The 23714-nt window shown below is 40.2% G+C and overlaps 2 protein-coding genes across 7 annotated transcripts in view; one reads left to right on the top strand and one right to left on the bottom strand.

Moving 5' to 3' along the window:
* EVC (EvC ciliary complex subunit 1) overlaps positions 1–8192 on the top strand; it is a 50458-nt gene extending 42266 nt beyond the window's left edge. The window contains exons 15-22 of one of the 5 annotated variants that reach the window (XM_085059798.1): positions 212–418; positions 1181–1325; positions 2227–2329; positions 4263–4389; positions 4646–4739; positions 5897–6008; positions 7035–7112; positions 8048–8192. In XM_085059798.1, coding sequence (XP_084915924.1) covers positions 212–418; positions 1181–1325; positions 2227–2329; positions 4263–4389; positions 4646–4739; positions 5897–6008; positions 7035–7112; positions 8048–8132 — 951 coding nt within the window. In that variant the 3' untranslated portion in view covers positions 8133–8192. The other 4 variants (XM_085059797.1, XR_014851932.1, XM_085059800.1 and 1 more) reach the window with 4 other exon arrangements.
* A 4840-nt stretch (positions 8193–13032) lies between these two features.
* CRMP1 (collapsin response mediator protein 1) overlaps positions 13033–23714 on the bottom strand; it is a 50339-nt gene continuing 39657 nt past the window's right edge. For both annotated transcript variants that reach the window (XM_085059786.1, XM_085059787.1), the window contains exons 10-14: positions 21532–21673; positions 19767–19937; positions 18417–18596; positions 15777–15942; positions 13033–14078 (exon numbers count right to left, since the gene is read on the bottom strand). In XM_085059786.1, coding sequence (XP_084915912.1) covers positions 13987–14078; positions 15777–15942; positions 18417–18596; positions 19767–19937; positions 21532–21673 — 751 coding nt within the window. In that variant the 3' untranslated portion in view covers positions 13033–13986. The remainder of the gene's footprint in view (positions 14079–15776; positions 15943–18416; positions 18597–19766; positions 19938–21531; positions 21674–23714) is intronic.

The raw sequence follows: 23714 nt of genomic DNA, 5'->3' as shown, positions 1-23714 counted from the left end.
ACTTCTACTGTGCATATCATGACAGAGGCTGTAGTTGTGTTGCAAAGACAAATGTGTTAAATGACTGTACAAACTTCCACTGTAAATTATAGTATTACAATTATTAAAGCTGTAAGATTCTGAATGGGTGCAGGACTTGCTGTCAAAGTGAAGCTGACTACAATTGTTAACATATTTAAATAGCAGTTCTGTCTTACTGTCTAATTACCAGGAGTCCCACATTCGTGAAGAGGAGGAGAAGCTTGAGGAAGAAACACAAGAAACCAATTTAGAATTTCACCAGCAGCTAGTCACAGAAATCCAAGAAGCTCTTCAGTTTCTTCAGCAGCACATGGAGCAGGTGATTGGGCAGACACTGCTGCAGCACGCCCGAGGAGAAGCTGGAAAAAAGAGTTCAGATGATGGACAGGACTTCAAGGTATGGAAATGGTCAACAGCAGTTTGACAAACAAAATGAGGGCTACTGTGCACAAATAGAAGGCAATTTCATGGGTGCATTACCCTGTGCCTGCAAGTATCAGAGGAAGACCATTACAACCTGTGTTAAAACTGAGCATAACTTGCCAAGTATTTACAAGCTAACACTTATGTGGCAGTACAGTGTTTGCTACAGCAGCCAAAACAGGTTTTATTAAGTCAAACACTGGAACAGGAGAAAGATTGTGAGAACCCTTAATGGCAGAGAATAACAAAAAAGAAAGACATGGAGATGGTTATCTGCTGATGAAGGTTTTATGACTAATTAATAGTGTTTGTATACTAATAGTTTAATATTGATTCATAAATAAATCATTAAATAAAATTAAAACTTGCTTAACCGATTAATCAATTTTTTCCAAAGTAAATATTTGGATTTTCTGTTTAATGGAAAGTAGAGCTACACATATATTAGCTTGCTATGCTGGCAGTTGGGTTGACTGTTAAAATGGGCTGTAGAGATTGAATGGGTAAGGGAATGACCTCTTCCCAGATGGAAATGAGGCAAATTAGAAAGATTTTGCTGCAGTTTTTCATGTTGAAATGTTATATGGTTTTCAGTATCTCAGTCTGCCACATTTTTAAAGCCATGTTTTAAATTCACAATTTTGTGTGCACATATCGAATTAGACTGGGTTTTTTAAACAGATCAAACCACTTTGGGGCTTGGAAAATGAATTGTGACTTGTGCTGTGTGATACAGGAGAGACTGGTGGAATCTGCTGTCGAAAGTGTATATGGGACCAGCAATAATATCAGTAGACTGGTGCAAAACTACTACCAGCAATTAGGAAAAATCACAGAAGGCTATGAAGGGAGAAAGCTTCAACATCTGAAGTCCTTACAAGGTTTGTATGATGTTGACAACTATAAGACAATTCTCCCTCCCAGTGAATGTGCTAAATGTAAGGCTAGAGGATTTTGCTTCTTCTAGCATCCTTTGGCCTAGTAAATCTGAATTTAGTCTGCCTGGTACAGCTACAGGAAAAAAGGTGGAGAGTACCTCCCTCTGCTCAGCCAGCCCAGCCCAGCCCAAAGTACATTCAGTAGCTGCTCCCTGGTGGTGCAGTTGGTAGGAAAGGTGCCTGTGAGCCTCTCTAAGTGTTCAGAAAAGGTTGGATGCTCCCCACATGAAGGTTATGTACCCTGATCTGTTACATACTCATCCCTCTCCCTCCTCCTGTTTTATTTCAAAGCAGTGGTGTGAGGTCTTGTCTCTCAGATGTGCCCAAGCCTTGCTGCCAGGCAGGACTTCAGGGGCAAGAGTGAGGAGCCTGGTCAGCAGATGAGCACTAAATCAGAGTGTGAGCATAGGCAAAAGGACCCAGAAGAGTTTGTTATCAGTAGAGGGGACATCTTGTGAAGTTAGGCATTCCCAGGACTAAGTCACCTCTGAGTGGAGATTTTCTTTATATTGCATTTTTTGTTTAGGTGTTACAGTCCTTGCCTGAGGCATCAAGGTATTTTTATAAAATTTCTGCTTTGAATTCCATGTTAATCAGATAGCCTAGTGGGAGAAGTAGGCAGAATAGGAATTCAGTGACTTTCCCATGCTAGCCAAAGGATGCACAAACTGTTCTCTGTGCAACAGATCACAGCAGCAGAGCATGTAAGAAGTACTTGATATCCCTGAGGAGCAATAACTTTGGAAAGACTACCTACAACCAGGATTAATTTGTGACGACAGTTGTCACAACTCAGAGTTTTTAATTTTGAGCAGAAAAATTTACAGAAACATTATTTCAGCAGAAAGAAATGAAAGGATCAGACTGAAGAATAAAGAGAATGAACTGGCATTGAAAGAAAAACACACCAAAGGCCTCCTGAATGTGTCATCCACAGCCCACCAAAGGTTAGATCAGGCAGCAGCACTGCTGTCTATTTAAACTTTGTGAGTGATTGCAGCTCTGCATGACTGTCTAGCTCAATAAATGTCTTGAGTTTACATTTTATACTTGTCTTTGATGGAAGAGAAATATCTGTTGCCAGATGATGTCTGCCCTTTGATCTCAGAGAATTACTTTCTTATTAAATAAACTTTTTGATGGTCATTACTTACAGATTGAAAAACTGTACTTAGGCAGTTTGAAAAGAGAGAATGAAATACAATGCCAAAACATATGCCAAATTTTAAAAGAAATTTAGCATAAACGTAGGATGGGAACCAATGCTGTCTAATTCATTACAGTCCACCCTTTATACTTTGAACATCAAAAGTGTTTGTTAGTTTCCTGTGGAGAAAACATATACCATAATGAAGAGAAAATGTTTGAAGCCCAAAAAATACTCAAAATGGCAAGAAGGCTTCAGTGAATGCCTTGGACAATCAAGATTACTTGCACTAAATTTAGAGTGGAATCCCTCAAATGTTAGGTAAGGAAAAATCATATTTAATTAACTACTGATTTGATGAAACTCAAAGTCCAGATGAGAAGCACTGCAATTAAAAAGGAGTAAGTTGTCGTAAAAAGCTCTATGGCTTGTCGTGTACATGATACATTTTTGTGATCATTTTATGTCTTTACTCTTGGCTTATTACCCAGAAAAATGCAACATCTGCAATTTTGATGTTGTAAAGAGGTTGAATATTTCTTTAGACATTCTGTTTCTTCTAAGTTGAAAGAAGTCATTGCCCCCTTTTTCATCCCTGTTTGAATTAGCATAGAAAGGGATTTATGTAATAAAGGGTTTCATAAAAATCTGTTAGTTATTCATTATCAAATTTAACATTTATTCTGGCATATAAATTCACTTCTAGCTGTTGCCTCTTTTTTTTCTCATGTAATCTATTCTAGTATCTTAAAACCAAATACAATTAAATTTGTCTTCACACAAGCAGAAGTGAGGTATTGAAGAATGTAATTATTCAGCATCTAAGCTGATCTCATAACCATCAGTAATCAAACCCATTTTCCTATTGCCATTACAATTTCTTCTATGGTCCAGTCCTTTGTAAATTAATGGCAAAGTTTACATTAATTTTTCTAACTCCTATAAACTCAGTATTGTTTTATTGTTATTTTTCTTTTTGCCCTTGGTGCAAGGTTATGAGTGTGAGTTTGAACAGCAAATTTTGAAAGGTAACCTCTATAAGCAATGACCATTACAACAGCAACTTCATTCAGTGTAAATGTCAGAAAGAATTTGTGTTACCTCCTTCCCTGGGGAATTTGATGGGCAATTGACAGCATTGCTTTAAGGCAAGATCAGGCAAGAAAACAGAAGAAATACAGATAGCTGCAGCCATTCAGGTTGTGCTGTATGAATGATAATCCTTAACCAGAAAAGTAAAACAAGTGAAGAACAGAGTTTTTAATGCTTTGAATTGCCAAGTTTTGAATTACCATGTTTCTGGCTCAGTCTGGTACTGAAGAGCCCTGGATGAAATGCCTAATTCTTAATTCCTTATCCTCACACCTGATCTTTGAATAGCTTGTCCTTTTGGCAAGCAGACAGTAAAACTGACCCTAGAAACATACAGTGGTTTTGAAAGCAGACTTCAACTTTAGAGCTGAATTCGAGCTCCCAAAGTCCAGGCATGGACACTCCAAGCTCCTGTAATTCTTACCTCCAAAAGGACTTTGTATTGTATGAACAGCCAAGTGGGTTATTAAAACAAGCAAATTAAAAATCTACCACAAAATTTTCTGTCCCAGCGGAAGCTGGCTGGGCCAAAACTGTTAATGAGCCTTTCTTTCTACAAAATCTTCTAAATAGACTTTGACAGGATTGTGTTCCTCCCTTGCACTGAACAACATCTGCACATTTACATTTCTCTTGACCAGGATAGTGCTACAGCAGAAGAAGATTTTGTCTCGATTTGAACTGCAGCAACAAATTCGTCTGGAATCTCTGAAACAGAAGCTGCTGGGATTGCACCACCTAGAAACTGAGCTGGAGAATCAACTAAGGGTAAATCAGGCTAAAATGGTTCATGGGTCTGAAGCATTCAATGGCAAAACACAGGACAGATTGTAAGGGTCTCTTTGCTGCTTTAGTTGAAATCAGTGCTAGGATTCACCACTGTCTTGTAGGAACACTTCCCTGATGCTGGTCATACAGTTTCCTGTGTATCTGCAGTGATGTGCCTGTTCTGTCATGCCACATTAGAGTAACACAACCCAAAACTGAGCTGTGTTGAGACATTGCTGCTTTGTTCTGCATGCAGGAAGCAGAGCAGGACTTTGTGAGTGAGTTGGCTGTGCTGACCCGAGTTCCAGTGACTCTGAAGAAGAAGTCTTCCAAAAGGAGCAAGACAGCAGGTTGGTACTATCCTGAATTGTTTAAAAACACCCACATAATTCCACATATTGGTGCAGATTTTGCAGTATAGAACATTGGAGTTTCAGGAGAGATTTTCCATCAGTGGCATTTCCCAAACTGGGATGTAGAAAAGTAATGCAGCCTTTCAAGGCCACCCACAAACATCACAGCCACAAATAAGTGCCACCTTTCCTCCCTCCAGAGCAGCCTTTGACCAACAGATCACATTGTGTCCACTGAGGTAAGGCTTTGCCCTGCTTAAAACAAGACATTATTCAAGTCTTTGTCATGTCCTTTAGAAATGACTCTGTTCACCTCAGTTACTAAATCCTTGGGAGAACAGCAGAATTGAGTCACCCAGCTTTCACTTTCCTGGTAGAATGGAAGAACTGCCTTTCCCCACATGTACTCAAAAGTACAATCTTACAGAATCTTTTTTATGAATTTACTGTAGTTTTAACAAATTATACTAATTTATTCTTCAAGAGATACTTAGGGACAAATTTTTGGAATAGCAGTCGTGTTTCCCAGTCCACATTTCAGATGCAATGTACAAGTGTCATCCTTTGAGCCATGCAGTCTTTCTGTCATTATCAGAATGAAACATATGGCATTAAGTCTGAAAGATGCTGAAAGGCAAGATGGGTGCCTGAAAAGGAAAAGCAGCTCACTCACCTGCACAGTTTTGAAGTCTCTCCCCAGCTGTTGTGCAGAAGTGTCTGCCCTGGTAGGTACTGTGACCCCAGGGACACATATGGAAGCTTAGTTCAGGGCCCTAAAAGCAGTGAATTTTTAACATCATTTTGTTCTGATTCAAGTCACTCAAAAATATGAACTGGCTTTTCTTCTGTTTGGTGGTAATAGAAAGCCATTTTCAGTTACTTGCTGATAAAATATATGATAGGGCTGTCAACAGGGAAACTTATTTCAGTGTTCAGCTAGTGTTGAAGTTCAGGGTCTGCTGTGTGAGAACTAACCAGTGGTTAAAAAGCAGTATGCTAGTCTAATGTAAAGGGGAGTGATTTCCTTGGAATAGTAATAGGTATGTATGAAGCATTAGAGTGTATTTTTTTGCTTTAGGTTAATCAAAACCAAAAACTCTCTATTATACATGTTTATTTATTTTTTTTAAATCCACATGCATCTGGCACTTCAGGTGAAAAAACTAATTCCAAAAGACAGACCTTCCAGTCACCTGAATCAGCAGAAAAAGATGATTCTCATGAAAATATTCAAGAGCCCCATGGAATGACTTCTGTCTTATGCAGGTATGTTAGAGACTGGAGATATGGCATGTGAAAAGCTATTTATAAAAAAATCCTTTTTTTAATATAAAAGCTGCAAAATCTACTTCATAAGGAGGTGTGTCAATCAAACTCGAAACATAATGCCTACACTAACTGAGCTTCTTTAATATTTACTTCTCACATGTACTTAACCTTTTTCCCCCCATAGTCTTTTTTAAAGTTAGGAAATTCATCTGTGTTTGCTTGTCTGTGCTGCTATGTATTTTATAAATAACTTCAATTAAAGGTAGAGAAATGAGAAATACTGTTTCCAAATTTCCTTTATTTAGTTTTTTTTTTAAACCTGAGTCACAGACAGCATAAATCAGCAGAGACAAGTGAATTCAGTGGAACTAGGCTGAAATGTAGCAACCAAAATATGGTCTGTGGTATTTAGGCTTTCAACTTCCACCTTTATTTCAGGAACAAAGGCAAGCGCCAGTCTTTGCCTGATGAGGCTAGCAGCTCTAACAATGATTTTCTTGATAGATGTTTCAGTTGGCTTATGCTGGGGTGCTAACTAGAGGAGAAGAAATGGCTACAAACCTGAAAGGTGCCAGCTGATTACTAGGGGCAGATCAAACCAGCCAGCTGGTCGCTGGGGCTTGATATATTGAGCAGAGAAAATCCTGCTGACAGGCAAAGCAAACAGTTGGTTCTCAGGAGCCACAGGCCTTTGGGGAAAAGTATTTATCCCCTGAGTGACCTCAGCCTGGGACTGACTTCAGGAGATGGCTCCTTTCCCTGATGACATCAAGGCTTTTCACACACTCCTTTCCCACAGCCAGCAAGGGATACATGTGTAGGGAACAAGGACCCAACAAAGGAACGTTTATCTTTTTGCAACTTTGTGTTGGCAGCCTCAACAGAGGCAGCTGAAACCAGTGAGTGCAGAAGTCATAAAGTTCTATAGTTAGAACTGCCTTTCTTTTACCAAAATTAATTTAGTTTCCGAGGGGAGCATTTTAAAAACTGTCTGCAATTTTGTTTTCTTGTTTATTGTTTCAGAGAGATGTCGCAGAGTTCACACGAAGGGGAGACTGAACCAAGGAAAAACTCAAAGATGTTAAAAAAGAAAGGCAGCAGGTAGTAAAAACCTTTATATGAGCTGTCTGAACACAGTGTACCAAAGCATTCTTCTGGGGAATCTCAGCAGCTATAGGTACTTACTGAGCTGCTTTGCTGAGGAACAACGAAGAAAATCAATAATAACCCATAAATCGTTTTTAGCTGCAGACCAAGAATCAATCCCAACTTCCTTTAGCTGTTAATAAAACATTCCCTCTTGGTTTTGGTAAGGGGGAACAAGGAAGTCTTTAATACAAGCTCTTTGAGATAGCTTGGGTAATATGGAGGGGAGATAGTTTTGGATTTGGAACAAACCTGAGGGAAGTGAGCTTGTAGAGAATGGATGCACACTTGGCCCAGGATGGTGTATCTCAGTAAGGTTTCCTCACAACAGTAATGTACTGTTTACTTTTGAGCCCAAGATGTGGCACACTAAGTCTTTAATATTTTGTGATTGCTACTTTGGCCTGACAAAAAGAGATAAAAATGTAAAGAATATGTAAACAGACTTAAGATGGTATTAGTATATCAAAAGATGACATTTGGTCTCTTTTGTTATATTTTCGTACTTCCAGTCCTGTGTATTCTTTTTAAAATTTGTAAAAAGATTTTTATGTATATATTTCTCTGCCTTTGTCTCAGAATTAAAATTATTACTTTTTGAGAAAATGAGGCAAAACTGGTTTACTCTTTCACTTTTTATACTTCAGTTTCTAGTCTTCTTCCTTAAGTGTACCCTTTTGTTTCCAATATACTTTGTTATGCTCATTACATTTCCTATGGGAATTTTTGTTATGCAAAGCAGTTAATTCTTACTGGCTGTACAGAGCACCTGTATTGTGTAATAAATTGCCCCACTTAAACAATCTTACAGCTTTCATGGAGTAAAAACATTCTGCCTTTTTAAAAATAAACTTATATTTTGCTAATGAAAAGGTTGTCCTTTGGTGCAGGATGGAAAGTACTACATCAGTTACTCAGTTTGGCTCAGACAAAAGTGCTGCTGTGCAAATCAGTTCACCAGCCTGTTACACGTGAGTGTTAAATGGTTATTTTCATCTCAGTTGTGAAAACAAATTTCTAAATTGTGCCCTTTCAAGCATTTGATTCTGGTGTTGGATTGAAGATGTTTCGCTCTGGAGTGCTCTCTGCACACGTTTCAGAAGGAGCTGTTACCATTAGGGCAGATGATGCTCTAAACCCCTCAGCACAGCAGTGGCTCCTGTCACACTTAGGGTGCAGATAATCACCCGAGCAGATCTCTAATTACCCAACTGGGGTGTCCCCTGTGCTCTGCTTCGGCCAGACCGGCCTGACATGGCTTTTCCTCTTCATTAGGAAAGAGAGAAATGAATGAGCACGGCTTGTCTCAAAAGCAGGGCAGCAGTGCCCTCTCCCGGGCAGCTCGATGTTTGCCCATCCCCTTGCTGCTGGAGGTGTGAGCAGGGAGCCCCGGGAAGGAGCCTGGGAAGGTCCCTGTGCTCGGTGGGATCCCCGCGAGTTCCCCCAGGTCCAGGTGCAGGCACCTCCCAGCCTTCCATCTGCCTCACTTTCCTGGGATGCAGTTTCTGCAGACCTTTCTTTTGTGCCACAGTCGCGTTAGCAATCTCCTGTCCAAACACCCTCTGCTCTGTCCCTGTTAGTGACTTCAGTCTCCTCGAGTTTCTCCCTGGATGCACCTAGTTCCTGTTGAATGTCATGTGCAGATGTCATGCCTAGTGTGACACTTGCCATCACTGCCTGTCAGTGAGGCAGATATTGGACAAGACACAGTCTAACTGGACCAAGAAATAAGTGCAGAAAATGCCAAACGAAGCTCAGAGCAGTTGCTTTGCAGTTAATACTGTTGAACTTTTAGGTTATGTTATAGAATCATAGACTTGGAATAGGGGAAAATGGGATGTGTGGGCACCAGTCACAGCTCAAAACACTCAGTTTATTCTGTACATCTATAGAGCAGCCTATCTCTATTCTGGAAAGGATATAATGGAGTTTTGATCATGCTTTACAGGAACATATAAAAAACACTTGTTGCAGAAATTTAGGGGAGAATGTCATGCCTTTTCCCTCCTATTTTTAAACATCAAGGGTAATATTGATGTTTAAACACCCCAACACACCTCTCCCAATAGCCCTCACTGCCATCACTAAAATTTATCTGGAAAGTTTGTGCAAAGTTCATCACAATCATGATGAAAAACTATCCTTAAATCAGTTCGTTTAGATGAATGAGATTTATTTTTTTAGCAAGAGTAGATGAACAAAGCCTGATAGCTTAGTAAGTGCAAAGGGAAGGAAATAAGGAACAGAGCATGGTGCATTCAGACATCACTGAATGTTTAAGGGAGGTGAAAATCCAGATGCAAGCACTGAATTCATGGAGACTTCCTGACCCAAAATTTTAAAAAATGCAGAATCCAGTGTTTTGTTGAGCCTGGAATGAAAATATACTTTTGGTTGGGTTTTTTTGGGCTTTTTTTTTTCTGTTACCTAGAGCTCCTTGACAATTACACAGGACTAAGGTACAATTTGAATTAAATCACTGTTATTTCAGACTGATGTTCTGATAATGCAGTTGTCTCTATCCTGCAGATTTGTGATATTTCTCATCTTTAATTTTCTTAAATGCAACACCTACACTGTTACTAATGCCAGTGTATATTTAGATGCACTGATAGACAAATATCTGTGTAGATATTTTGTACCCTAAAGAGTTTTCCTTGGACAAGTTTATGTCAATAAGATGAAATCATGGCAAACTCCAGAAAATTCTGCTTGCCACCAAAATTCTGCAAGGCTGTTGTCATGAGAGGTCTTTGGGAACCATGCCAGGTCTAAATGGCAAGAACTAGCTGCTGCCAGGAGGACTAGATCAACACTTTGTCACTGTGCATTAAGCTGTGCAATTTCTTGCTCCAGGAAACCATTAGTGGCAGGATTTTACTTGTGTTTAAAAGCACCTTGGTAAATGCATGGCAGAAAAATTCACTGAGAGCTATGGAGTACAAAGATGCTGTTGCTTCTTAAGAAATTACAAAGCACTGGAAATGAAGCAAACAGAGGAGGAGTAGCATTATATGCTTGCTCTTCTGGCCTCCTTCAAGCTTGGGTTGTTGGCTACTGGAACTCAGAGCAGATGGTCATCTGACCTGGTCTAGTCTGAGATTTTAGGTCTTGAGGACAAAGACCAATATATTGCCAAGAAAAACACTTAAAGGCTGGGGCAGCTGTCAGTTTTGGTACAGTCTCAGCATCATATTTAGTAGACCTTAAACACTAGAATTTAATTAAGTAACTGCATTGCTTTAGTAGCAGACAAACTGTAACACAAGACAAACTGGTCCAAAATACACTCAGAAAACAATCTGTGGATCCAGCCTTCCCTTCCAAATCACTTGATTGACAAAGATTAGTTCCCAGGCTGATCACAGGGACTAGTTTTAAGCAGACTGCAAATAGCAGTAGGGAAGAGCCAGTTTTACATCATTAGAGCTACATCAGGTATTAAAAGGTCACAGCCTAATGCAGATTTTTAGAAGCTTGATGATTCAGAAAGCATGAAAGCTCTGCACTGCTTCCAGCTATAGCTAACAGCAGCTCTTCACCAAGTTCACAAACATCTCCCAACTTGGTGTTCCTCAAAGCGAGAAAACTCAAGTGCAATTTCCTATTCTGCAGCATGCACTTGGGATCCACCAGCATTTTCGTTACTGTTGGTATTGTTTTGGTTTTTTTTAAGGACAGGTTAGTGATGTAGAGGCAGGGATATTGCTATGAAATAGCCTCCAGGTGGTAAGAGCAGCACGCCTTACCTTGCTCTGTTTTGCTCTCCCTGAGCAATGGCACTGCCATCTCTCTGGTGGAATCACAGTAACCACCTGAGAGAGGAATCCTTCACACCTCCCCTGGTGAGGCACAGCTCAGGATCCACAGGCTCCCTGCAGGCTGCCCCTCAGCAGAGCCATGGCAGCAGCAGCCAGGCTAGAGGGGCTCAGGCTGTTTCTTCTTGGACACATCACAGGAGAGGCACACACTGACCTGATGGGCACAGTCTTGTTCACACAGGAGCACTGAACCATGAAATGCCTCTCAAAACACCCTCATGTATTTGTTCATAGACACTTCAACGAAAAAATAAATGCATGTTAAGGATGTAGCTTTGACCAGCTTCTGGGCAAAGAGTTCTTTGGTTCAGGATGCTGTTAAGTGTGTAGGAAAAGTGGAATCTCAACACTAGGTACACATCGATCATTTCTGCTACCTCAAGTGTGACAAGCCTCATACATTGAGTGGAAGTTTTATTTGGAGGTGAGTAACCACTGCTACTTGCACAAAAGGATGCAAGAAAAGCACTAAGGAAATTGTAACCAGCAGTTCTGAAATTGTCACGCCATCAAATTTGCTGCATAGCTTCACAAACCAGCTGTATTTCTACTGTCAGAGTTACATCACCACAACTGTTGCTGGCTGTCAACACTCATAGCAAATGGGTTGGAATAGAACAAGGCAGATGGAAACTTGGCATTTCAGGATTGCCTTACCTGCTAGGCTGTAGGTTATTCCAGGACACACTGTCCTCAGGCTTCTCTGCTAGTGTTATTTTACTTCCTATAAAAAACCTGAACCACCAAGTGAGCAATTTATTTTAATTCATATCATATAAAATATCTGAACCACCAAATGAGTGAGGAAACCTGGGGATGAGGGCACTCTCCAGGCAATAGGAAACATGAATTTGAATTCTTAGCAGAAGAGATTGTTCATGAAAAGCTTGATTTTCCTCTTTTTTTGGGAGCAACCAATTCAGTTCACTGCAGACTGAACTGCAGTGTTTCTGCACTGGTCTGGCTCAAAGCCAAAGGAAAAACTGTTTCAGACCAGCTTTGCTGCCAGGTGTCAGCCCAAGCTGACCAAAGTGGATTTTTCCAGGGTAGCAGTTCCTTTCCCAGGCAAGCTGGAGGTGACAACATACTGGCTTCAGAATGACAGGCTTCAGGTAGCTACTTCCCAAAACTGTTAGTGCCACATGCACGTGGTGTGCACCAGAGTCTGTGCCAACACAAGTTACTGCTGCATGGCTGGCATGGATGGCTCTCAGTGACCAAGCAGTGCAGCTAAAACCACTCCAGTGGCACCCCACTGCTGCAAGACTTTCCCTGCTGCAGCTTTGTAGTGTGGATAAAGGCTAAGTAGCACAAGGGGAGGTGTTTTGCTGACCTGCTTAACCTCACAGCACCTCATTTCAGCTGCAGCCCACACCTCCCACAGCATCTGCAACACCATCAGACAAGCAAAAAGTGACAAGAAAGAAGGGTTCTTTACATAGCTTGCGAGAGTCAGAAAGACAAGGAGAAATACTTCCTTCACTCAGAGAGAATTCAAGTCTACTTTCCTCACCTTACCTGCAGCATGTTCTGTTGCTGCCATGCCTGGACATTGTCTCAGCTCAGACAGCAGAGAAAACCAGTCTGAAGCCAAATATAGCTTAGGTCAAACTGGAGCACTGGGTACAGGTTCTGTAGTACAGATGAAGATGATGGCAATGAATTACTACTTCAGGCAAATAAGATGCAGACCTGAAGGCCTTGGGAGAAAATTAATTTATGTCTCATTTGGGCAAAACTGAGGCAGCTGCAATGTCATAGAATCACAGACTTGTTAAGGTTGGAAAAGACCCCCAAGATTAAATCTAACCATTAGTAAATACATTTTAGTCAACAGTAAGTACAATTTTCACTGTGAGCTCTGTTTAATAAGACATACTACATCATGCTGTAGTATGCATATGCAGACATCTATGCACTTAACAACACTTGTGATCTGAGGTTCCTTCTATTGCATGATGTCAGCCTCAGAGGCAATTTCTCTTGAGTTCTTCCATTCCAAATTTTCAATCATTGAGTCACAGCACTGGAAAGCAGAGGAAGACGCTTACCCATCAATTAATTTCCTTTATTTCACAAGCTTTGAATTCAGAAATTGAACCACGACTAGTAGATCTTGATACGGTAGAGTAAGTAAAAATGCATGTGATTACAAAGGAAAAAATTTGTACAAAAAACTTTAAAAATCCGACAGCAACTTGGATTATCTGTAAGTACCAAAAATCTCATGCAGAAGGAGAGCACTACTGCCCAGGTGGAGAAATCCCTGCAGGGGTGGCAATGGCATTGGTATGTAAAAATCATGGCTCTGTCTAAAATGGAAACAAGAAGGACACAGACTTGGAATGTACCGAGTGGGAACAGACAGGTGCTACAGAGACCATTTGTCATTTCGTGTCCCGATGATTTGCTGTGTCTGAGAGAAGTGCTTCTTGGGTTTATAATAAATTAAAGATTAAACAGAAGCTGCCTATGCTACTCTACTGCTTACTTTCCAGATGGCCATTTTCTTCCTTCATTAGTGTTTTTGGTGGTGTTTCTCAAATACAGACATTAATCTTGGCATTGTGTCTAGTCACTTGTTGGCAATGTGTCTAAAGGGACTCACTCACAGAATGCAACTTGCATAAATAACTCAGTAACATGCATTAACTACTCTAATACAGCGAAGGGGTGCAAAGGAACCATCATTCAGTTACGAGACAAAGCTAAAACCTGTAGTCACTAAAAGGGCAATGGAAGCACCATGCTTTAAGGTGACTATGGCATGAAAGCACAATTGTGAGGCAAGTAGTTCCAAGCAAACACACCACACTATTATAATCACCTCTTTCTATACAAAAAAAAAAAAGAAAAAAAAAAAAGGAAAAAAAAAAAAAAGAAAGACATTTTGTTTTTTATTTCCATTAGTACCAAATAAAACTGTGGGCTCAATAACACAGATATTAAAGGGAATGGACATTATTCCCTTGATGCTTCATCGTTGTGTTTCTGTCCATCATCATTTTTCAGCCAAGACTGGTAATATTCGAGCGCCCGCCAGGAGGCGCCACGATGCGGTGCCCAGTGCGGCGTGGGTTGTTGTCATCAATCTGAGCTCCTGCAGCGACAGAAAACGAGGAAACAAAGCTATGAAAGGGAATAAAACATCAGCAGCGAGGTTTTACCTGCCTGTGCTTCCCTTGCACCACCATCAGCTGGTTTCTCTTGAGCCTGACTGAAGTGCTGAACAGACCTTCAAGGCACATTTCTGCACGCAGCTCCAGCTGTCTTCAATGAGAAGTGTGGGATTAAATGTTTAAGATCAGAGAGTGATTCTAATCCTACATGGAGAATTGTTTTCCACTGACTTGAAGAAGAGCTGATGACAGCCTGCAGACTGAGTTCCCTTTGTGAGATCAGACCTGACAGGAAGTATTACTAACTACAAAAGAACTCCCAAAACATGTATGTGCAGAGTGGATTTTCAAACTTGCCTCACTGACTTAGAATATATGTCCCTACTGAGTCCCTGGGTCAACAATTCAGTAAATATTATGTTAGCAATCATAAATCCATGAGGAAATGAGCACTGAGCTGATGTAAACTCACACCCACTTTAAATGCTGAGAGGTGAAGCTTAAGGGGGCAGCAAGCTTTCTGACAGGCTAAACATTGCCTGATCCCACTCAATTTCCTAAAGGCAATGTAAGACTACCATAAATGTGTGGGGTCATTTAAAATGTTACTGTAGTCTCTGGTTCAGCTTAATTTTGTGTTTGCATCATTCACATCAAATTTCTACCACTAGATGCCCTGGTAGTACCCAGATCCAGCAGTGGGCTGGGAAATCACAGCTTCAGATGCTTATGAAAATTCCAATTATTGGTTATTACTAAGATGTCAAATTTCTAAGCACTTTTTTTGCTTTGTATAGCTTCATAAATATCTGTATATGCTCACCATGGCACCAGGTGTATGGGCAAAAATGTACTTCACCTCACTAGAAAGTTTTTAATATATTTGCTCTCCTTGAACTTTCTTACACAACTTTCATTTACTTTCTAAAGACAGGATCTGTAAGGAGGAAAACTCTGCCATCAGCTCCCACAAAGGAGAAAATCCAATGACTTTCATAACATCATATAGAGGCATTATTCACCACTGGGACTGCAGACTTTTGAAGAAAAAGGATTTGACACGCTTGTAATTGTCTTCACAGGAGAACAATTATTTCAAGCAAACCCAAAGGATGATTTTCCAGTCTGTTTCTTTTGTACCATGCCAAAAGTTTTGGGTGCCAAGAGCAGAGGATAAGAAATACTCCAATCTGCATTTGAGCCACTTCTGCACATGGTTTACAGCCATGGACAAGGACAGTTGAGGTTTCCATGGGCAGCAGTTGCTGGTGATGCAGCCAGTGAGATGTCTGAGACTCATGGGCTGCACCAGAACCCAAGTCCCATCAGCTGTACACATCACCAGGGGACTTCAGTCACATCAACCAGAGACCTCAGCTATTGCAATGGGCCAGGTAAATAATACTGAAAGACTGATGCAGAGAAAAATTTCAGATTGCAAACATTTTGAATATTTGGCAATGTGTAATACATTCCTAGAGAAAAAAAGCATAAAAACATGTATGTGTGTATATGTATACATACACACACACATATATATATATATGTAAGTATATGCATGTATATGAGTAAATACAATCCTTTTATATTTGACTAAAGAAGTAATTATAATTGAAATTCATCACCAATAATCCACACTCAGGGCTTGAAAAGGTTTCTCATTAGCCAGGCTGACTTACCTGATAAGCTGAAGTTGGATTGATGGAGGTTTCTGATTGGTGGGGGCTGGTTTTTGGCAGGGGAGGATTTAGTTGAGGGTGCAGGAGTTGCATATTTTGGCGTAGCTGGGATTTCATACACAGGCCCATCATACATTCCTCTGGAGACTCCTTGCAGTCCTCCCACCTAAAACAAGAGGAGAGTAAAAATCCAGGCACTGAATGCTCCAGTAATGCTGCCTAATGGTACTCCTGCCTGTAGGTAGAGAGCAGTGAGCACAGAGCTATATTCTGCACTGGCTGAATTAAAAACACATCTATACTTCATACATAAAGCAAAGTGCAGTTTGTTTTATATATAATGGAAACTATAAAGCTTCCTCCTTCCATTATTATATATATAAAAATTATGAGAGAGATTCTTATCAGGCTTCCTTCACACTCAGTGTGGGGAAATGGGATTCAAAAGAACAGGTCTGACCTAAGATATTTATTTTAGGTAAGATCAGTCCCAACTGCCTCTATATGAATGGCAGCAATTTCTCTCCTACCTATATTTCCTCTGCTCCTCCCCTTCATAGATCTCATTCTCTTTATAAGAACTCATTGAAAAGAAACAGCAATTTTAAAATTACATTTCAGAAGTTTCTACTTCTTGTCATCAACTAGAAAAGTGATTACACAATGGATTGTGGCAGGGGACCCATCTTACAATATTTGTCAATAAAGTATCTGTCATTTGAGGTCTGATTTCAGTTTGAGGTCTCTAGATTTTTCTACCTGTATGGTTCTTACAAGGAATATTAGAAAAGACAGTCAAAGCAACTTCACTGGCCTTAAAAATCACAGGAATCTAGGAAATAATATTTTAATAAGAACAGTTCCAGTTTTCACAGAGAGCCTGAAGCCATTGAATTTCAAAATGCAAAGCTCATCAAAAAGATCAGAAATCTGTGTCTGGTTTCATTATGGTTTCAGAGAAATGTCCCCAACAGGTTAAAAGTGAAATTAAAATACTGTACAGAAAGACACTGTTCACAGGGGTTTGATCCAGCTCTCAAAGCAATCAATGCATTTTCCTTGCTTCTGATGACAAGGACATCAGGCTCAGAAGAGCCAGTGTCTTGCAGGCTGAGCCAAAACTAATGCCCAGAAGAGAGCAGCTGCCAATCACAGCAATGAATCCACCTTCTAGGATGGATTCCTGCCTCCCACAAAGGCACAAATTTATATTGCTATCCCTGCTCCAGGGATAAGTTTATACTGCCAACTCGTGCCAGTTCAACTTTGCAGTCCCTTGCTTGACAAGTTTTTCTATATTCCTCTGTCATGCACTGACATGTTCATACAGCAGCTCATATAATCACCAATGGGTTTTTCTAAATATTTCCAGTGAATAAAATTTAATAGTGGGAAAAGAAATGCAGGTGTGGATCTGCTCTCCCTCCCGGCAGGCAGCAGAGGGAGCTGCAGGAGCAAAAATATCAGTTCCTTTGTCTGTTCACAGACCTTGCCCAAGTATCAGAGGTCTCCCAAAACCCAGGCCCATCTGCAAGGTAAAGGTTACTTAGCCCAGGTAATTTTGTTCAAACTCCTGCTACAAGACACTACTCTGTGATAGTTGTTTCTAAAGTGCTCATTTCACTGTTTTGATGACTTTTTCACTGATTTATATGGCAGTCCCAGGCACTGAAGCCTTAAGCAGTGAGTGTGAAGAGAAGGCTTGTATCATCTACATGGGTGATGTAAAACAAATGCAACATTGATTGGTATTTTGCAGATTTTTTGCACGTGTATTTGCTTGTTACTGTGCCTTTTCTGTTAAGAAGTGCAAGCCTTGCTTCTGCAGCTTGACAGAACTTGTATCATAAATGATGTAAGATAAAAACTATCAACCTGCTCATGGGCTTAATTTCAGCTGCCAGTCTCACTCAGCCTATGGTATATGCTTGGTTAAAAAAAATATGTGGTTTAGTCAAATTTTTTCATTATCTGTGCTCACACAGTGACTTTTTTGTTCAGTAACAAGAGGCAATTTCCAAGTATCTCCAAACTAGTGTCCAGCCAATTGGTTTTCAACAGATAAGCACTGATAGAATTCGAAACCAGAGGTGACCCAGTCTTAATTTTGGTCATTTCCCAAGCTTTTGATTAAACAAAGAGAAAAGTTTTCTGAGCCATGAATGCTGCTCATACACAGCTCAGCAAATGCACTAACAACAGTTCACAAATGCCTAATATAATGAGAATCTCTGGCTGACATGCTTTTCTTCTCTGCAGTATAGCAGTTCAGTATGCACTTTAAAATTCTGGTTTTATTCTGCCTAACCCTCCCTCACAAGAAGCTTTCACTTTTCTTGAATTTTATCTGAAAGTAAATTCTATCACTATTCCACCCCTCTTCAAAAGCCTGCACTGCTGCACATACGGCAATTATGCCCAACTGGGCATAATTAGATGTTCTACCTGCTGAAATTCATGGTGTTAATACTAAGTTAGGTGAGTCCACAACTGCAGTGAGTTCTGTGGGCATTTTTGGAACAAGTCATATGCAGTCCATCTGATATGGACTCATAATAGCACAACAACATTAAAAACCTGTGCTACTGTGTTTCCAAGAGGGTTTGGCTACAAGGAAGATTAAATATGATCTGACATTACCTTATTCCTGATTTTGATGCGCTGGTAAAGATATTCAGGGAAAGGTTTGCGAGGGATGAAGCGACCCATTCCCTTATTTACGTGCAGATTTCCATCTTCAAACACAATCTTCCCTTGGCTTATGACCACCAGGGGGGCACCATGGCACTCCATTCCTTCAAAGATGTTGTACTCAATGGCCTGAGGATGAACCAACATATTCACTGCAAGACCTCTTTCAGTTAGTAACTTGTCATATGTACGTTTGTAGTCACAGTTTTAGACAACTGCCATTAAAAAGTGTGTCAAATTGTTTTGTATGAAGGAAGAGCAATGCATTTTGTTATGAAATTATTTTAAAGGATCTTTCTGATCAGACTTCCTTGGATGAGACTTTTCCTTTCAATTTTTCATTGTCCATCAACGATTTCACTTGTTTTTGAAGATTTGCTGTATCTACCCAGAGCCTTTAGAACTATGATAGCCTTAATGTGAAGAAAAATTGTCCCTCAGCTGCTGAATACCCAGAGGATGTGGTTCCACCATGCATCTGCTGTGACTGTGTAAGCAAATTTCAAAGAGGCCAGCACACATATCTGTCTGGAAAAGCCCAGGAAAGCCTGAATCTAAATGGGAATGATGGGGCAGGTGATTATTATATATAGAAAGATCCCAAAACAGAGAAATAGAAATTGAATCACCTGAATTTACTTTTTAAAGGTTTCTAAATGTTTCTGCCTTTTTAATATAAAAACACAATGCTGGATTTTCAGTAAAACTTTAGGAAGAATTCCCCAATACAAAGGAACAAAGCACTGAGCAGTAAGATAATAACTTTGAGATAGACAACACATTAGATAAAACCTGTCAGTCACTGGTACTCTGCACTAAGGGCAGAGAAATATGCAGCAAAGCTCTGGAATTAAACAGAAAATCCCATCCATGAAGCTGATTAGAGCTGTATTATCAAAACATTTCATCATCTGTCATAGTTTAGAATAATTTATAATATCAGGTGCTTTTTAAGTAAGCAAAACAAAAATGATCTGGTTTTAAATATATCCTCACAGCTTTATTAACCTCAGCTGCAGAGCTGCTGATTCACACCTGTTTACAGACCTGCCACAAGCATGCAAAATATAAATAGGGTATATGCAGAGAGAAAAGAAATCCTTCCTGATCCCAATGCCTCCAACACAGGATTTCAATACTCTCATGTCCTTAAACATTTACCCATTTCAGAACTGGGGCATGCAGTTATCCCCCTCCTCTGTATCCCATATTATTATTGGTGTTCCCATGATTTAGATCAACAGCTGAAAAGCAACAGTGATGTTTCTTTTCTCTTGCTGGTTTTCATTTGCTCCTTACCGATTTATGGCTTTTGGCTGTTATAGTCTTCACCTTATCAGGGTCCCAAATGACAACATCAGCATCCGATCCTACAGCGATCCGGCCTTTTCTTGGATACAGATTAAAGATTTTGGCAGCATTGGTGCTGGTGACAGCTACAAACTGGCTCTCATCCATCTTGCCTGTGGCCTAAAAACAATGTGATTTGAGCAAAAAGCTTCTGAAATGGGGATTTACTATTCAGAATACTGCAGGGTCAAGGAGAAGGCAAGGACTTTATAGATATAGTGATGTTGCATGAAACAGAGATTGTGTCACACAGGACTTTATATATGGCTCATTACTTGAAAGTTTCAAATAAATGAGTGTGTTATTCCAGGCATTGCAAAGGATAGCCAGTGAAACCTTAGTGCACATGATACCACCAAGGTGCTCAGTTATCTGGGGTCCCTTTCTCCACACATTGATGCCAAATGTGTTTTGTTGCTAGTCCTAGTAATTTCCATTTAAATATTTTTAAAATTTCAAAACAGAGAAACTTACATGAATGTTATGAGATGAAAGATCAAGGTTCCACCACTTTTGGGAACACTTCTTGCAAATTAAGTCCATTCTATTATTAGTATTGTCAGACCTATACATCTAAATAATACAACCAATTATAAAGTCCTTGCCTGGAGAAATGTCATCACCAATGGAACTTGGTATACAGTCAGTGATGTTAATTGCAACTGAACAGAACAGCATTTTGATTTCTCAGTAGAGTATTTTGTGGTCTTCCCTGGCAATGAGCAAGAACAATGTTCTGAGGAAGAACAACAGTGCCAAACCTTTCAATATTAAACACTTACTTCCTGCCTGGTAAAATAAAAGATTTTCAAAGTATAAGCTACTCAGTAATGCTGGACTGAGTGTTACTGTTTGTAAAGCCCATGCTGCAGCCCTTGCTGCACTTCTTTCCCATTGAGAGAGTAACAAAAGAAAAATATCAGCAGCTGGCTGTGCTTTGCTTGCTTCCCTGCTTTGCTGCTACATGGCAGGTATCTGAAGCTGCTTCTGTGTTTGGAATCTCAATAGCTGTCCCTGAATAAAATGGTTATGAAATACAGTCTGGGAGAAGTGCTCATCAGAGCTGTAAATGCTACTGCTTCCCAGTCTGCAATGTGCATTTGAGCACAATGAAATGAGTGTGTGTGAGTGTGCAGGGTGTGCATGTGGAAACAGACAATGGAGGGAGAATATCATTTTACATTAGAATCCATGGAACCATCAAAAAATTCCTGCCTTGCACCGGCACTCCACTGCAAAGTATGCCAGTATGAATTACGTGCAATGCTCTCCTTCCTTCAAAGCATTTCATCACTTAGCCTCAGGCTCAGCTACCATCCATTTGTAATTTCTCAAAAACGATGAGACACTTCCCAAATTCAAACAATCCATTCATCACATTTATATGAGGTCCACTTCAAAACCATTATATTGCTCCAGATACCACATCTCTCAGAAGCATCCACTCTGACACAAACAGAAAATAGAGCAGTGGAGTCTGGAAAGCCTCAGGTCTAATAATACTGTTGCAGTGTCAGAAGTGAAACATAGCCCTGAGTTAAAAAAACTGGAAAAAGCTTCTGAAACAAGCAATTCACCTCACAGTAACATTCTCTCAGGGAATTCTCAGAAATATATCTCAAAGTCACTTAAGCAACAGCCAAGAGTCTCTTGCTTTTCATTATTCAGCCAACACTCCATTTTTTTTAGTCCATAAAAGTAAGTAATTACTTACTACAGCCTTGTCCCAGACAACAGTCATCCTTTCCTCAATTCCATTGACCCCTTCAGGAATCATAGTGAAGTTGTCCTTTCCAATGGCTTTCTGGGCAGTGCTATAGGGGCAATGTCCACTTCCCGTCACCTGCAGGTCCCCACTGTGGAGTTAACACACAGAAGGTTTAGCCCAGGCAGCACCAAGGTGACCTTGCTCTCAGACAGGCTGTGAATGGACCTCCCAAGCCTACACACCAGAGGCACAGGCTGTAAATCATGCCAGCAGCCTTTCCACATTGGCTACAGATCACTGAGAGCAACAATGGCACTGGACATCTCCACTTTCCCCCAGGAGCACCCTGAATTCCCAGATTACAGCCCCCTCTGGTTCCAGGCTGCTTATCTACAGGGATCAGGCAAAAGCCCACTGACCAGGATGAAAGATTACTCCAGGATTAAGGAGATGATCAGAAGCTTGTATGAAATGTCTGCCATTCTCGAGATAAATTAATTCACAACCACATTAAAAAATAATGGCAAATTTCACAATGCAAAGTCATGAGCTTCAAATGCATTCCCCTGCATTTCTCTATTGCACATGTATTTTTCCTGCAAAACTTATACGAATACTTCTCATCTGACCTTCCAAAACAGAACCAAGAAAATAAAAAAAGAAAGTTTTTTATCAGGTAGTTTTTAAAGAACAAAAGGCATAGTGCAAGTCAAACACATGTTCTGGATTTATCTAACTTAAGGGTCTTACCCAGAAAAAGACATGAAGAAAAATGCAAAGAGAGCTACCATTTAATAATGCTTTTATTTAAGAAGTTGGGTTTTTTTAGGCTAGAGAAAATTTTTTTTGCAGAGAACAGAACTGGATCACAGCTGCTCACAGGAAGAAGGAGGAAGAACATAATCAATATGCAGAATCTTGCAAAAATAGAAAGACAAAAAGAAGGTTCTCCAATATCCACAGGAAACGTGGTAATTTTAGCTCTTGATTAAGCTTACAGGAGGCAAGCACATTGGAACTCACTATGACTCCTCTTCCATCACTCCATAAGGGAGATGTCCCCAAGAGCCTGTCATTCTTTTCTTTAATTGATTATGTAAATCCCAGCTCTGAAATACCTGAAAGAGTCTGGCCCTGAAATCTAGATCCAGCAAGCTAACAAACAGCCAAGTACAGGAGAAAAAAATGTCACATGTGAGTAATTCTAATGCCATTTTCTGGGCTGCCAGCCCTAATGATTGCTGACAGAGAAGAGCCCTTGCCCTGTTTTCTGGTTCTTCACCATGCTCACAAGCCATTCATCCAGTTTTTAGCCAAACCCATGAATTTAGTACAGAAAAGGCAGCTATGCTTTAGCTACTCCTGATTATTAATGACTGTCTGATGTTATTCCATAGGATTAAGGCAATTTAATCAGTGAAACATTCATTTATTCTAACACAATTAAGTCAGAAGGTTGCAATGCCATTTCTTTCTTTGTGAGGCTCTTCTAATCAAGCAAAGCTTCCTGTGGCCTCTCTGCTTTCTGCACTCTGATTGATAAAACCATGAAAACCTGACTGTCACAGGTTTGTGATATATCAGTTTGCCCTGTATCACTGCCCACTTCCCAGAGCTTATGCTGTGCTTCTAACACCACACTACTAATTCCCACACCCAAAAGATAAAAACTATTTGCTTCCTCAACTCCGTAATTCCTCTCCTCTGACATTTAACTACATTAATATAAGATGAACTGCACTCCCCAGTCAAATCAATACAAGGCTTCTGAAGCTGAAGTGTGTCACCTGAGAGCAGCCCATCACCTCCTGGTTAACCCCTCAGGCACTCCTACTGTCTAATGGGGGATAAGCACCACATCAACTAAAAAACTGGGAGACAAGAAGGCATCATCATTACCTAAATGCCATATCAATACCTTGTCATCTTATTCTTCCCCTTAAACAAGGCCCTCATGGCAAGCTGCATCTTCTGTGAAGCACCAAGATCTCACATCTCTGGATCATAGGAGGTGGCACATCACAGCTGCAGTAATGCAGCAGCACACCATGGAAGATCAAAGCTAACTCAGGTTCATGACCCACAGATGACAAAAGGACCAAATCTCATGAGGCAAATTCACTCTGCAAATCCTATGTGACATGATGGGGTTTTACAGATTCAGCTTTTCAGTGGAAAATCAACACTTT

This window comes from Lichenostomus cassidix, chromosome 4, assembly GCF_008360975.1.
Source record: "Lichenostomus cassidix isolate B80296 chromosome 4, HeHo_3.0, whole genome shotgun sequence".
NCBI lineage: Eukaryota > Metazoa > Chordata > Aves > Passeriformes > Meliphagidae > Lichenostomus > Lichenostomus cassidix.
Note: the sequence above shows the minus strand (reverse complement) of the source record. Positions and strands in the feature narration are given on the sequence as shown.